General features: G+C 41.8%; 1 protein-coding gene across 1 annotated transcript; it reads left to right on the forward strand.

Moving 5' to 3' along the window:
- The first annotated feature begins 443 nt into the window (after positions 1-443).
- PGRMC1 (progesterone receptor membrane component 1) lies at positions 444-8,548 on the forward strand. Its single transcript, XM_081081860.1, has 3 exons — positions 444-1,250; positions 4,562-4,717; positions 7,271-8,548. The coding sequence occupies exons 1-3, from the start codon at positions 926-928 to the stop codon at positions 7,372-7,374; spliced, it is 585 nt and encodes a 194-aa protein (XP_080937986.1). The 5' UTR covers positions 444-925; the 3' UTR covers positions 7,375-8,548.
- Positions 8,549-14,220: the final 5,672 nt, after the last annotated feature.

Here is a 14,220-nt window from a genome sequence, read left to right on the forward strand (position 1 = left end):
AACCACACAAAAGAGCAGCGACAGAACGTAGATTGCTGATGCGTTGGGACTGAGCAAATTAGTGATTGTAAAAGGTTTTTGGTTTCCAGAGTAAATCTGGCGATTGATCTGTTTCCCCAGATATTGGGAGAGTTGTCAGCAGGGGGGCTGTGCACTGACTTCAGCAATCCTGGGGGTGTCTGCCCCACAGCATCTGGGGGGAGGATTGGAAAAAGGCCGTCAAAGAGAGCAAACGGGGGTTCCCAAAGTGAAAATGGGGCTTTTCCCAAAGTGGAAAAGGGAGCTCAAGGAGTGAGGTTTCTGTCTCCTATGAGAAAGTCTCCTGTTCTGGGGGATGGCTGGGAAAACATGAGGCTTTGAAATAGAAGGCAGGAGAGAAGCCCGAAGCTAGGAAATGGAGTCGGTGTTTGGCGCGCATCAGGTGGCGGGAGGGGGGGGGGGAGGAGGGGGGAAGGGGTCGTCCTCAGACAGATCCCAATAGAGCCAAGACTCTCCGAGGGGGTCGGTGTGTCAGGAGCTAGCAGGGTGCTCCGGAGGGCTGCGCCCTGCATCGTGGTGAGCGAGAGGATGGCATCGGGAGGGGTCCGGAGCCTCGCAGGTGGAGCTGAGGGGTGGGCTCAGTTATCTCAGCAGTGGAGGAGGCTGGATCCCACTGGGGGAGGGGATTCACGCTCCACAGGAAGATGGGGGGCCTGAGCTAGGCGGAGCCAGACTCGGCCCAGCGCCGCGCGTCAGCAGCTTCGAGACAGACCAGGCTGGGACGCTCCGCCCACTTCTGCCCCGCCCACTCCCCTCCTGGCCCCGCCTCCTCCCCTGCCTAGTCCTTGTTCGCCGAGCCCCGCGCGCACTAGCTCTCGGAGAGGGTGGAGAAAGCCTCAAGTTCCGGAGCTTTCCCAAGTCCGGCCCAACCTTTGCTCCAGCGATCATGGCTGCCGAGGAAGTGGTGGCGACGGGCGCCGAACCGAGCGAGCTGGAGAGCGGGCTGCTGAACGAGATTTTCACGTCGCCTCTCAACCTGCTGCTGCTCGGCCTCTGCATCTTCCTGCTGTACAAGATCGTGCGCGGGGACCAGCCGGCGGCCAGCGGCGACAGCGACGACGACGAGCCGCCCCCGCTGCCCCGCCTTAAGCGGCGCGACTTCACCCCTGCCGAGCTGCGATGCTTCGACGGCGTCCAGGACCCGCGCATACTCATGGCCATCAACGGCAAGGTGTTCGACGTGACCAAAGGCCGCAAGTTCTATGGGCCTGGTAAGGCGGTTGGCCCCCGGGACGTGGAAACAAAAGAAGGGGGCCCGGCACGGGGATGAGCCCGGAGGGGCGAGGGGAAAATGAAGCGCCCCCGGGGAGGAATGGCGACCGAGTTAGTGAGGGCGGGCAGGAGGAGAGGCGGACGGTGGGGGCTGAGCGGCTTCCCCCGGGGCGGAGGCGGGGGTCAAGAGGCGCTCTAGGGCTGCGGGCCTCTGGGGGCCAGATTCCCCGCCCCTACCAATGCCCGGGTGGAGGTGTGTGGAGAGTCTGACGCGCTTAAGCTGCCCGGGGGGTGGGGGGGGGGCGGTGTAAAATGGACGGGGGGAGGGGCGGCTGGAAAGGGTGTGTGTGGGATACAGCAGAAAGCAGTGTTAGGGGAGTTTTGAAGGTATCGGATTTGGGGATTCCTGGAAGAAGGGGATGGTGTTGTCTTAAGGGTGGCCTGGGGGGTGGGCAGTGGGAGGAGGGACGCCCAGCCTTGAAGAGGACGTAAAGGCCGTTGATGCCAGGAGTAGCCATGGTGGAATGCGAGGGTGTGGGAGAAGGAAAGGGAGATGGGATTAGCAGCAGGTAGAAGCATGGTGCGTGGGGGTGTGATGTGAGTGTGCGCTGTGTGTGCATAGTCAGTGTATGTGGCTTGTCGGGAGCGTGTGGGTGTGTGTGTGTGTGTGCGCGCGGACGCTTGGAATATGGCATGTGTCAGGTATGTTTGTGCATGTGTTTGGTATGTGTGTGCACTCCGTGTTTAGCGGACAGGGAAAAGCTGGAAAATAAACAAGGGAGGTTCGTTAGGGAGAAGGGAGCTGGGTGAGGGAGGAATAAAGGCCAAATGTGGCGGACAATTGGGAATGTAGTAAGCTGAGAAGGTAGTACAGTAGTCTATAGCAGGAGAGAAAGGACTAGAAGCCAAAAAAATTAAAAATGGAGGGAGGGAGAAGTGGGAGGATCCTGAGAAACAAAGGGGGTAGGGCTGTGAAGGCTACTGGGTGTGGGGATTCAGGAAAAGCCAACCAGAAGAGAAATGAGGGTGGAAGACTGCAGAGCTGTTGGAAGGGGCCGGCTTGAAGGGGCCTTAGAGATGAGGCCTTTCAAGCCCAGTTGAATCAGAATCACCTGATGAGCTTGAGGAAAAATATGGATTTCTGGCCTAATCACCATAACAATGAAAGATCCCCAGGAATCTACATTTAACATGCTACTTCTCCAGGCCAATTCGAGATGCAGCCTGGTTTTATAGAATACATATTTGCAGTGGAGGAAGAAGAGATTTTAGCTCCTCCAATATGGACTCCTCTAAAACCAAGGAGCTCTGGGAGTATATACACACTGCCCACACTCTCTTTCCTGCTGCCATGGAGAGAGAAGAGTATAGAAGGCAGCAATCTGGCCCTCTCCACTCCCACTTTGTTTTACCCTCCCAGTCCAACTAATCAAAATCAGATGTGTTAAAATTAAGGAACTCTCCCATTTAGCAGTTTTTCCTTGTGGATCATTAAGATATACTTTCTGCAGACATGTAACTATCAAAATAATTTGAAGACCACACCTATATTATTTGTCACTTATGGTGGCACACCTAGAGGCATTACCAATAAACATAATCATGTAAATAACTGTTACTACTGAGCTGCACCATAAAGCAGTCAAAACACAAGCATGTGGGGCATCATCATACGATTTTAGTTTGCAAAGTCATTGAGCGGAATATAGGCCTGTGCAAAAAGCACAAAATTGGGAGTCAAGCAACCTGGGTTCGAGCCCTGCTTGGATTATTGACCAGCTGTGTGACCCAGTGTCAAGCATTGTTCTCTCTGGGCCTTAGTTGTCCCTCTTTAAAATGATGGCCCCTGTGAGATCTCTAAGTCTCTACCCTGCACTGTCATCCTGTAAGCCCATGAATATGTGACACTGTGTGGAAAGGATACTTCATATTACAAAGGATTCCTAGGAATTATTCATTTCATTCTAGTGCCTCGCCTATGCATGGCACTTTTGTAGGTGCTGGGACTATGGCAGTGAACACACGCAAAAAAAAAAAAAAAAAAAAAAAAACCTCCCACAAATCTCTGCTCATGGGGCTTACATTCTAGTTAATACACATTCTTCAAAGTCCTTTAATGTTCCTCTCAGACTGTGGTTTTCTGTGAATTTCTGAAATGGTGCGGTCCAAACCAATACAATTGGCCTATTTTTAAGCACTAGGTGCTACTATTCCTATTAGAAAACTATGAAGGTTTTTTTTTAACCTTCTCTGGTGGAAATAGTAGCATATAGTAATAATCACGATTTAAAATAACCATTTTTTTTTAGAATCTTACTTGGATTTCAAATTTGAGCATAAATTTCATCTAATTTGTAAAAAAGAAAAAATCCTGGTGGATTGAGGTTTCAGCTGGCCAGGCCATATTGAAACTTGACCCATACTTTTACAAACTTTAATGTCAGGTTTGCTACTCAATCAACCTTTGTGGAAACACATTGGATTCTTTGCATTTATTTGTACAATATTTAAGCAAGTGTAAATATCCACTTTAAGTACCTACACAATGATTCACTACTCTTTTAGGTGGAATTATTTTGAGGTATTGATTCCTCTATTTTCCATGAAAATTTTAGGATTTTTAATCTTCCTTCAAGCCCACCAAAAACAGAGTGACAGAGATTATCTCTGTTCTACCTCATCTTTATTGACAGTGAAGATTATGTAACTTGTGGATAGATTTCTGAACCACTAATAATCTCATAAAAGAATTTATCCTGCAGATGCCACATGTTAATGTTTAATACATTCTTGCAACCAAAGATCTCTGTCGACATTTATAAGGAAATGTTCTGATTTACTAAAACCTTGGTGTTTATTATCTTAAGAAACCATAACTTTCACTGTTGTAGCCCCGGTGCCTAGAGCAGAGCCAGGCTCTGTTTTCAATCTCCTAAAGCTGAACTGTGACCCGTGTACTTAGTATTATCTTGTATTAGTCCCTATCAGCCCCCTTCCCCCCCTCCAGCCCCCCGGGAGATCATCATTTATGGCTTTTTTTATTAGCTATTTGAAAAATCACAGGAAATGGATGGTAATGTATAATATTTTGATTGTTTTAGTTATCTAAATAAGTTTAATAACAACAGGCCTTGTAGTATCCACTACATAATGATCAAAGTATCAACATCACTTATGGCTTCCAAATGAAATTGGATATTCCAAAAAGGGGCTTTTGATGTTGATGGGTAAGGAAGCCATTTTCTGTGTATAAACCACGGAGAAATTGACTAATAAAGATTCTGTCTTTGGTTTTGTTTTGTTTTTAAAGAGGGGCCATATGGGGTCTTTGCCGGAAGAGATGCATCCAGGGGCCTCGCCACATTTTGCCTGGATAAGGAAGCTCTGAAGGATGAGTATGATGACCTTTCTGACCTCACTCCTGCCCAGCAGGAGACCCTGAGTGACTGGGACTCTCAGTTCACTTGTAAGCATTTTTTTTTTAAGTTGTGGCTGGATCAAATTTCGACCAGTAATGGGATTCACAGCAGTCCAATAGTTATTACTAAATAACCTGAAACTTGGGGAGCATTTTGATAGGCTCCTGAATCTTGGACGGATCAAGTTCATGGCTTGAAGTAATTGCAGTAGTGCTGAGTCACTTGCCATGACTGCATACCAATTTTTAGCTTGTTCTCTATGGAATCTCGGGTTTCTGGTTTTTTTAGTTTTTGAAAGGTTTGCACAGATTCCACACTATGATTTGGTGACTGATATGAGGGGAAAGGCGAGCGGCCATCATGGCTACAGAAAGAGGGGTTTTCATAAGCCCTCTCTTGTAGAGCTTACTGTTTAAAAGCAACCCACATTTCTGCTAAAGAATAGGAGACTTGTATTCTATAAAACAGCTTCTCTTTGAATCTAACTGAGCCTAAATATAGGCTTCATCTACAAATAAATGATGCTTATACTATGCCCAGCAACAACGGTGTCTGCATTTTTAAAAAGAAAAAAAAAACGGAGAGACTTGTTTCCTGGCTTTTGCTATGGGCTGAGGTCTTTGGAGGAGAAGTAAATTTGGAGGTTAAGTTCAAATTTTGAGCACTGAGAAATTGATTTTTGTCAAACCTAAATGTTTAAAGATACCTTTAGCAATATTTCATTGCTAATAATTTGATAATAATCTTTCCCAGCTTTGAAACAGTACATAAAGACCATGATCATTTCTTTAAGGAATTTTTTCATTTAAAATGTGATTTTTCTAATTGTTGTTCCCTATAATCAGTTAAATATTACTGATTATATTGCTTTTTTCCCCTAAATCCAACCATTTTCTTTGAAACTAATGCTGACTTCAGAGAGAGAGTTCTTAGTTAATAATTAGTCAGATAAGGCTCTACCTTTAGAGTTTGGATCTCAATCAGATTAAGCGTAGCTTTCAAGGCTAGAGGCAAGTCTTTTTACATGGAAAACATAATTTAGCTAACATAGTCCCTCATTTTTGCATCCTCAAGATGCCTTTGAAACAATAGATTCTTCTACATGAAACCAATGAGCTGTAATTTATAACTGACAAAGCTCTATTTTCTAGGGCTTGCCTTCATCAGTGGGGTAAAAAGTGTGGTTCCCATCCCCCTTGAACTATGCTTAGTCCCAATTGCTGTTGTGAAACTTCAGCTTCAGGGTTGCTGTGGATTCCCCTTAAGGCATGTTTCTCAAGCACCCGCAGCTTTTATTTGTCTTGCACAGTCCCAAGCACCCTAGGGACCTTTATAATATGTTCAGATAGGGAAGTTCCAGTTGATCCTGGTGATTATTTCACACAAAAGCAGCTCGGATTACCTTGTTAGACAGGTTGGTACTCCTTTAATTCCTACCCATATTCGGAAAGAGGAGGCTCTGTCCTCTTGGCCTCTGACATGGAGATGATTAACCCTGTGTTAGCTTGGCCACAAGGAAACAGCCATTATGGTGGTGGTTTGCTGACTCCATCTCTTCCCAAGTCTTTTGCATTCCAGTATATCCTCTTTAGTCTGTTTTCTCCAACATCTCCAGTGCTATGCCTCCTTTACCACTTGCTTTAACATCGTATAGCTTTTTCCTCGTGTTGGGGAAAATTTTCATCTCCTGCTATCATCTTCATCCACTAGATATTATCATTCATTCCCTCCACTGTCAAACAACCAGTGGTTGTTCCTAAGCATTGCTTCATTTCCTCTCTGTACCTCCTTACTCCCTACAATATGCTTTCTATCCTCACAATTGGGTTGAAATTTATCAGGGTTTTCCAAGGACCGGCTTACCAATACTAATTTATCCAGTCCTTGTAATAAATCCATCCTGTTCCTCTCCAGAGTCCCCATTTCGGTCCATCTCCAATTTTCACTTTATTAACTCATGTTTGTAGTTATCCTTTAAATTACCATATGTTCTTCCCTTTCCCTTCCCACACCAACACCCCCCTACTCCTGACTCTTGGTCCTTTGCACCCTTGCTGGCCTCTTGGTCACCCTTTTTCTGGTCTCTCCTTTACTGTCATCTCCCCTCAACACCACAGCGATACCACTGTTGCCAAAGCACTATTTTACCTGGTCCTACCTTTGTCATAAACCTTCAGTGCCCTTTGCCACATATAGAAGTCCAAACTCCTCAGGCTGGCTTTCCACATCCTTTATAGTATTTCCCCACACTGCTTAGACAACCTTGCTCCTACTCTACTCCTGCCAACTTGGTCTCTTTATTGCTTCCCAGGTATGTTCAGTCTCACCTGCATGCTTTTGTACGTGGTGTTTTCCTACCCAAATCCTTCTGCACATTTTCTAAAGCATATTCTAACTACCTCATAATGAGCCTTCTAAACATTTGTACACTCATTTGTATACTCATTGCACACTCTGTCAGACGTTGCTGTTTTATATTTGTCTTCTGAACAAAACTCTAAGAAGCCCAGCACATTGCTAAGTAGATTGTAGGCCTCTAATCAATACTTTAACACGAAATATGGTAGTGACTTGACCATTTGTGGTTTTTTTCTATCCAGTCAAGTATCATCACGTGGGCAAACTGCTGAAGGAGGGAGAGGAGCCCACTGTGTACTCGGATGATGAAGAACCAAAAGATGAGAATGCTCGGAAAAACGATTAAAGCATTCATGGATGCATATCTATTTTTGTATTTTGCAGAATCATTTGTAACATTCCAGTCTGTCTTTAAAATGTGGTGATTTCAATATTTAGAAAAGTTTTGAACTTGCTGTAAATTTTTTTAATTAACATCACTAGTGACACTGAAAAAATTAACTTCTTTGAGTGCATGATGTTTGTGTGTCATAAATGCAGAAAGTGAACTGCAGTGCTGTAATACAAATGTTAGTACTGTTTTTCTTCTATCTGTAGTTAGTACAGGCTGAATTTAAATTTGTTTTTCCTAAAAGATAGGTAAGACTTGGGTATTTCCCCCAAATACGTAGAAATGCAAAATGTGCAAAGTCCTTCAAGCACTAAGAACAAAGGATCAACTTTTAGTCATGATGTTCTCTAAAGACAGCAAATTCCTTATTTCTCAATGGATTTAACTGCATGAATTCCATCTCTAAAGCAAATCTGCAGTGTCCCAAAGGCTTTGATATTTATTAAAGAGAGCTGTCCAGTAAGAAAATGAAATCTCAAAGCTGGGCTTAGTTGGAAGAAATACACTGTTTCTAGACAGCATCATTGTTCAGACACTTGGACACCTTCACTAACTGTTCTCTATAGTGAGGATTAAAACATGATCTGAACATTCAAAAGGAAGCTTTGGGGAAAATCAGCTGGCTTGCCTAAAAATCTAAATACATGAAGAACATTATAGGGCTATCTTTTCAGTCTCCATGTTCATGGTGGAGCAATGGTTATTTTACATGATTTGACATGAGGGGCATGTAGATCAGGTGATTGCTCTACTAAGAGCCTTCACACCCCCCGAATAATGAGAAAACAGTGCACATCACTAGCCAAGTGGTTTTTGAAGTAAAGTATATTCATAAAGTGGTAACAGTTAACTCTTTTGTCACAAAACTAGAGCCACTGCAAGAGTAGTAGTCAAGTGTCTAGGTCTTTGATATTGGTCTTATGGTTAACGATAAACTTAGCTAAGTAGACTGTACAGTTGTATGAATTTGTGTTATGTGAACAACTAGTGAAGTTTCAAACTCTTGTAATTGTAGTTGAATAGTATTTTCCTTGTATTTTCTTGTGAACCATGTTTAATGGTTTTACCTCAAATCAGAAAACAAAATGAAGTGCTTTGGTCAGTTAATAAAATGGTTTTACCCAATAAAGTGTGGTGGATTGTTTTATTTAGAAAAACAAAAACAAATATAAGGAACCAGATTAATCACTTTACCTTAAATACTAAGATTTTCCCTTTTGAGTGATTTTTTTTTTTTTTGTATTTCAGGAGAAACAAATAAAGGGACAAAACTTCATAGAAGCCTCCCACCACATACCAAATACCAGCTGTTAAGAAATAGTGGATTGAATTGATTTTTTGTGACTTGTCAAATTCTGCCTCTTTAAGAACTTTCTAAACTCAAAGGCAGACCTCTGCCTTAGGTCTTTATATAGCAAGGATATAAAGGGATAATTTTATTGAAGGGATTGCTACCAAATGCCAAGGTAGAGTTTTAAGGTTTTGTTAAGTCGATTTTTTTGTTCTACTTATTTATGAATTCATCAGTTGCTCCTTGTATGTAACCAGACTAGGGATCAAACCGGCAACCTTGGGGTATCGGGATGATGCTCTAACCCACTGAACTATCCAACCAGGCAAAGTTTTGTTTTCATGTACCATCTGATCAGTTAAGTAGTCAAGAATCCTTAGAGTAGCAAACTTCATGTCAAAAGGGGGATATTAGATTTGTATATATCAGTTGTATAAACATATACAAATGATTACTCTGAATATTAGTGTTTTGGACTTTTAATGTTTAATGTTGGAAGTTTTCTTATAAGAGATGTAGTCCCTGAATGAAAGAGGGCTCACAGCATGTTTTTGTTATTAAACCATATTAACCTGGTTTTTTATTTAAATGTGCCCTTTTCCTCAACTAGATTTCATTCAACAAATAAATTGCCCGTTCTGTAACAAGCAACCTGTTTTACCACCATATGCTTTGGGGGAGGGAGTGGGAGACGAACTTGGGCCACCTTTGCAGCCTGAAATCTCATTTAGATGTTAAGATTAGGCTACTCATTTTACAAAGTTAAATGGGTTTGTCTAATGCCAGGTTAAAGCTTCAATCCCAAATAGCCTGATTTCTCTCCATTCAGAACTAAATCAACATTGTACTGACTACATGTAAAAGGATATTATTGTAAGTTAGGACTTAAATCTAAAGACATTACACATCCAGTTCACATATTCATAAGCCATTTTATGTGAAAGGCAATTCAAGAAGATGAGGGAACCACTATGGGCCAGTGGAGAAAGTGTCAGGTGAACATGTTTGCTCTCCACCTACTTTTGTCCAACTCCTGCAGAAACACGGTTCTCACAATCAGCATCTCTGGGTCTGAAGCAGCATATTCTAAGTGTTTTCAGTATCTACACAAATTTGTGACTTCTCTACATAATGTCACATTTACCTTACCTCAGAGGGCAAACCCAAGATCCAGAAAAAGCATCCATACAGTCCTTGCTATTTCACAAAGAGCTCTTTGAACCCAAAAAGGACCCTTTCAGCTCTCAAGTGCCCAGGTTGGACACTCTGCCTTCCTTATATAAATAACTAGAGGCCTGGGGCACGAATTCGTGCACGGGTAGGGTCCCTCAGGGTGGCCTGTGGGGATTGGGCCCCAGCTCTTGCCCCCAGCCTTGCAGCCCTGCAGCCCCGACTGGCACCTCGCCTTGGCCTGGTGCCGGCCCCTCACCTGCTCCACCATCCAGCCTGCTGGGAGATCAATCGGGGCCAGGCCTCCTCCCCGCAGCCCAGGTCCCTCAGCGCCTGAGAGCCCGGTGGCGGCCCCACCCCCCGCCACTGCCACTGGTCTCCATCTGCAGAGCGATTGGTGGGGCTATCAGGCCCCACTTGCACCCACCTTGGCCTGGCACTACCCGCTCACCTGCTCCACCATCCCACCGTGGTCCCACTCATAGGGGTCCATCGGGGCCAGCAGTGCCTCTACTGCCACCCACTGCCAGCACTGCTTTGTTGACACCTCCTGGTGATCAGCGCAAGTCATAGTGAGCGGTCAAACTCCTGGTCGATCTCCCAGCTGCCCAAGGGGACAAACTGCATATTAGGCTTTTATTATATAGGATACTTATAGGCAGTTTGCTGTACATTTCATGTGAAAGAACAGTTAACTCATGAATGGTCAAGGACTGATTACTAAGGCCCCAGCTCACACCCACACCTGTTTTGGGACACTGCATAACTGTCTAGACTTCCCACCAGACTAGACACCCAGCCCACACCCACAGTTATTTTTTGACATTGCATAACTTTATTACTTCCACCAATGGCTGAAGGGATGAGCTGAGATTCCATGAAGTCCTTTTGCTACCTTTCCATAGCACTGGTAAAACTTTGGTTGAGGGAAGAAGAATCATAAGTTCCAATATCTTAATTTCAATTTATCCAAAATGAAAATAAAACTGGTTTCATGATCTCTGAAAATTAATTTCCATTAACTAGCATCATAAAGGGACAAGGTACATAGAAACAAGATTGAAAGTAGAGATGTATATTTTCATAGAAAATGTTATTGTAGTGCCCTGGCCAGTGTGGTTCAGTTGGTTGGGTATTGTCCTATGCACTGAGAGGTCACTTGTTCAATTCCTGATCAGAGCACATTCCTCAGTTTCATACTTGATCCCCAGTAGGGGATATGCAGGAGGCAGCCAATTAATGTTTCTCTCCCTCTCCCTTCCTCTCTCTCTAAAATCAATAAAAACATTTGAAAAGAAAATGTTATTGTAGATGTCCAACATTGAAGCCAATAATATGGTAAATGAACCAAGACTCTTTTCACTATAACAATTTTATCTTTAATCTATCTGAAAATTGAATGTGTATTATTTCTTTAACAGTACAAATGGTTAGCAATATTAATGCAAGGCAGCATTCTATAGGTAGAAACTAGCATGGAATTATCAGCTTTTTATTTAAAAGTTAACATTTAAACTTTACTGTAATAAATACAAATACATTTATTTGGTTCTTATTTTCAAATTACCAGTTTGCATGGCTTTCTACCTGAGCAATTCAAACAAATTGACAAAAATACCTTGACAAATTTTGAGCTTTCTTAAAACACTATCAGCAGCACATACAATGAAAAATATGAGAACAATTTTAAAGTTCAGGCCCTTACTTCATAGGACATAGAAAACAGATATGAGAAAACACTTTTGCCCCAGTTAAATAACAGCACAACAAAGAATAACAATGTTAACTAATAGAAAGTAATGATAGTATTTTCAGTTCTGTTCCATTCCCTACTAAGTCATTCAGTTGAAAAGTACAGTTATTCTCTTCCATATTTAAGTCCTACACAACAAAAAGAGGTTTAGTTAAATCTAGAATGTGTTACAACAAGACATAAAAACCCAAGGTTGTTCCAAAAGTAAACATAAAACCAGCATTTTATTTTCTTCTAGGCCCCAGGATGGTATTTAGTTAGCAAACAAAACAAAACAAGACAGAAATTATTACACAGATCTAACTTAGCACCAGCTCTATTATACAAAAAAATGCACATACTGTTTTAAACTATTTTTATTATTTTATGTCTTTATGAGCAGCAGATTGTTTCCATGACTAAAAGCTCTACAAAGAAAAATGATCAAATAAGAAATTGAGGTGTTTTTTTTATTCAGAACATATCTGTTTTCCATTATAAACCCATAACCTTGTTTCAATGGCATGAAACATGAGAAAATAAACAGGCAGGGTCTCATTGAAAGAGAATAATACCTGGTTGCAGAAAGTTGTCTGACAAAGTACAAGCCATTAATAGTTTTAAAAGGCTTCTTGGACAACAGTACTTTGAACATTAATAGTCAATGCCAGTCTTCAGAAGAGAAAAGGCATTTGCCCCATGAGCGATTTTTCAGATTTGACAAGCCAAACCTAGTTTTGATGGTAGAATAACTGGCTTGAAAGTGGAATTGAAGAAAACAGAGTCAACAACTCATTTGTTGGTTACTTCACAGGACATAGAAAACAGATATGAGAAAACACTTTTGCCCCAGTTAAATAACAGCACAACAAAGAATAACAATGTTAACTAATAGAAAGTAATGATAGTAAACATAACCTGCTTTGCTACTTCACTTCTGAACTTTTGCATGTACTAGCATACTTCTATTGAATGTGATTAGAAGACATTAATGAAACAACACGTGGCTCTCACTTTAGATAAATGAGAAGATTTTCTAGCCCCTTCAGATATCAGGTTGCTCAAGAAGCTGGTTATGAATACACGCTGTGCCTCTCACTCTGGGCAAGCACATTGATTGGCATTCTACCTTGGCTTTACCAGCTGGTACTGCTCTATCAAGTTAGGACTATTGCAAATGAATCATGTGGTATGAAAATGTTGCCTTCTAATACTTCTGTAGGTTAAAGTCACCATTTTTTGCTGCTGGTAATCTGATCCTATCAATGTCTTCAGTTGCTAAGTTGGGTATAGCTTTGTTGGAGATAAAAGGTCATCTACTGGCCCTGAGGTTCTAAATCCAACATAAGGCAGAATGAATCAGTCAAGCTTTCAACATTACATGCACTGCAGTAAGTCTTTAAGAATCTGTAAAATATCTCAATGTAAAAAAACATATTCAAGAACTCCAACCCTTTGTAATACTTTAAGCAATAAAAAAAGAAAGAACTCCAAAAACAGTAGGTAAAAAGATAAATTGCTTAAGAGTTTACAAATGTGGCACACATATGACTTTCCCCAGCTAGAAAACTATGGGCATTGCCCTTGACTCTTCCTAACTCCATGGCATTGTTGAGGATTGAGGAGGCACTTGTTACTGTTTTAGAAAGTCATTTTGGGGCTATCCAGTGGCTTTTTACAAACTGATGTCATCCAACCCTGAAAAGATTATGTAACCTGAAATGGAATATTGTCATGTCTTTTCTTCTCAAGTGCCATTATTGCTGCCCAAGGATCTTTCAATATTCCCTTTTGCAAGTCCCACTGGTTGTATCACTTCAATCCTGTTGCTTTTCTAGGCTGGAATGTCATAGGGTTCTTCAAAAACAACTCTGCTAATAGTCCACTGTCCCTTTAAGACTCAAAGGACAATCTGAGCCCCTTTTAGATGCTTCTTCCAATACTTTCTTTCTAAAAGGAAAACTCTGAGTACTATGAACATATTGAGAAGATTAATTTCCTTCTGATGGGTGCTCATGAAAACCTCTAATGATATGAAGAAGTCTATGTTCTAGCTGTTGTCTCATTTCTTTTATACATAGTTGTTTCTAGATGAAAGGTAAGAAAGTTTGTTGTACATGGTGTTCTGATGAAATCAAAGAACACGTGAAAAGATCCTTATCCGCTGTTGTCCTCTTTGAAGATAAATGATACTAAATGATGACCTTACGATAGCTAAAGGGTCAAAGAGGCTATCTCAATACTTCTCATCGTTAATTTGCTCTTTCAATGGCACCAAATTAAAGTTATAGTTGAACTGTAGAAATGTCTGCTCTTAGATCAGGAAGTTTTGCAAGTACATTGTTTTACCAACTTTCAGAAACTGGATGTTTTGTATTTCCAAAGCTTGCCAACACACCTGCAGTGATTTTGACCCATAGTTTGGCAAGAGAAACAAGTTTTTTCAATTGACCTTGCTCAAGCTTTTAAATGTTGCTCTTGCTCTTGTTGTTACTAACTACACAGCTATACTTGGTCTTAAATGTTCTTTTTGCAAATTGTTTATTGTGAATAAGGGTGTTCCTGATCTAAGAGACCTTTAAAGCATTTAGAAGTATAAAGAATTGCT

The sequence above is a fragment of the Myotis nattereri genome (assembly GCF_964212035.1).
Source record: "Myotis nattereri genome assembly, chromosome: X".
NCBI classification, from domain to species: Eukaryota; Metazoa; Chordata; class Mammalia; order Chiroptera; family Vespertilionidae; genus Myotis; species Myotis nattereri.

Bases quoted from the DNA above. Each gene is read 5' to 3' on its own strand.
- PGRMC1 (XM_081081860.1), top strand. From the start codon at position 926: ATGGCTGCCGAGGAAGTGGTGGCGACGGGCGCCGAACCGAGCGAGCTG. The intron at 1,251-4,561 runs GTAAGGCGGTTG...TTGTTTTTAAAG, and splicing joins CCGCAAGTTCTATGGGCCTG to AGGGGCCATATGGGGTCTTT. The intron at 4,718-7,270 runs GTAAGCATTTTT...TTTTCTATCCAG, and splicing joins CTGGGACTCTCAGTTCACTT to TCAAGTATCATCACGTGGGC.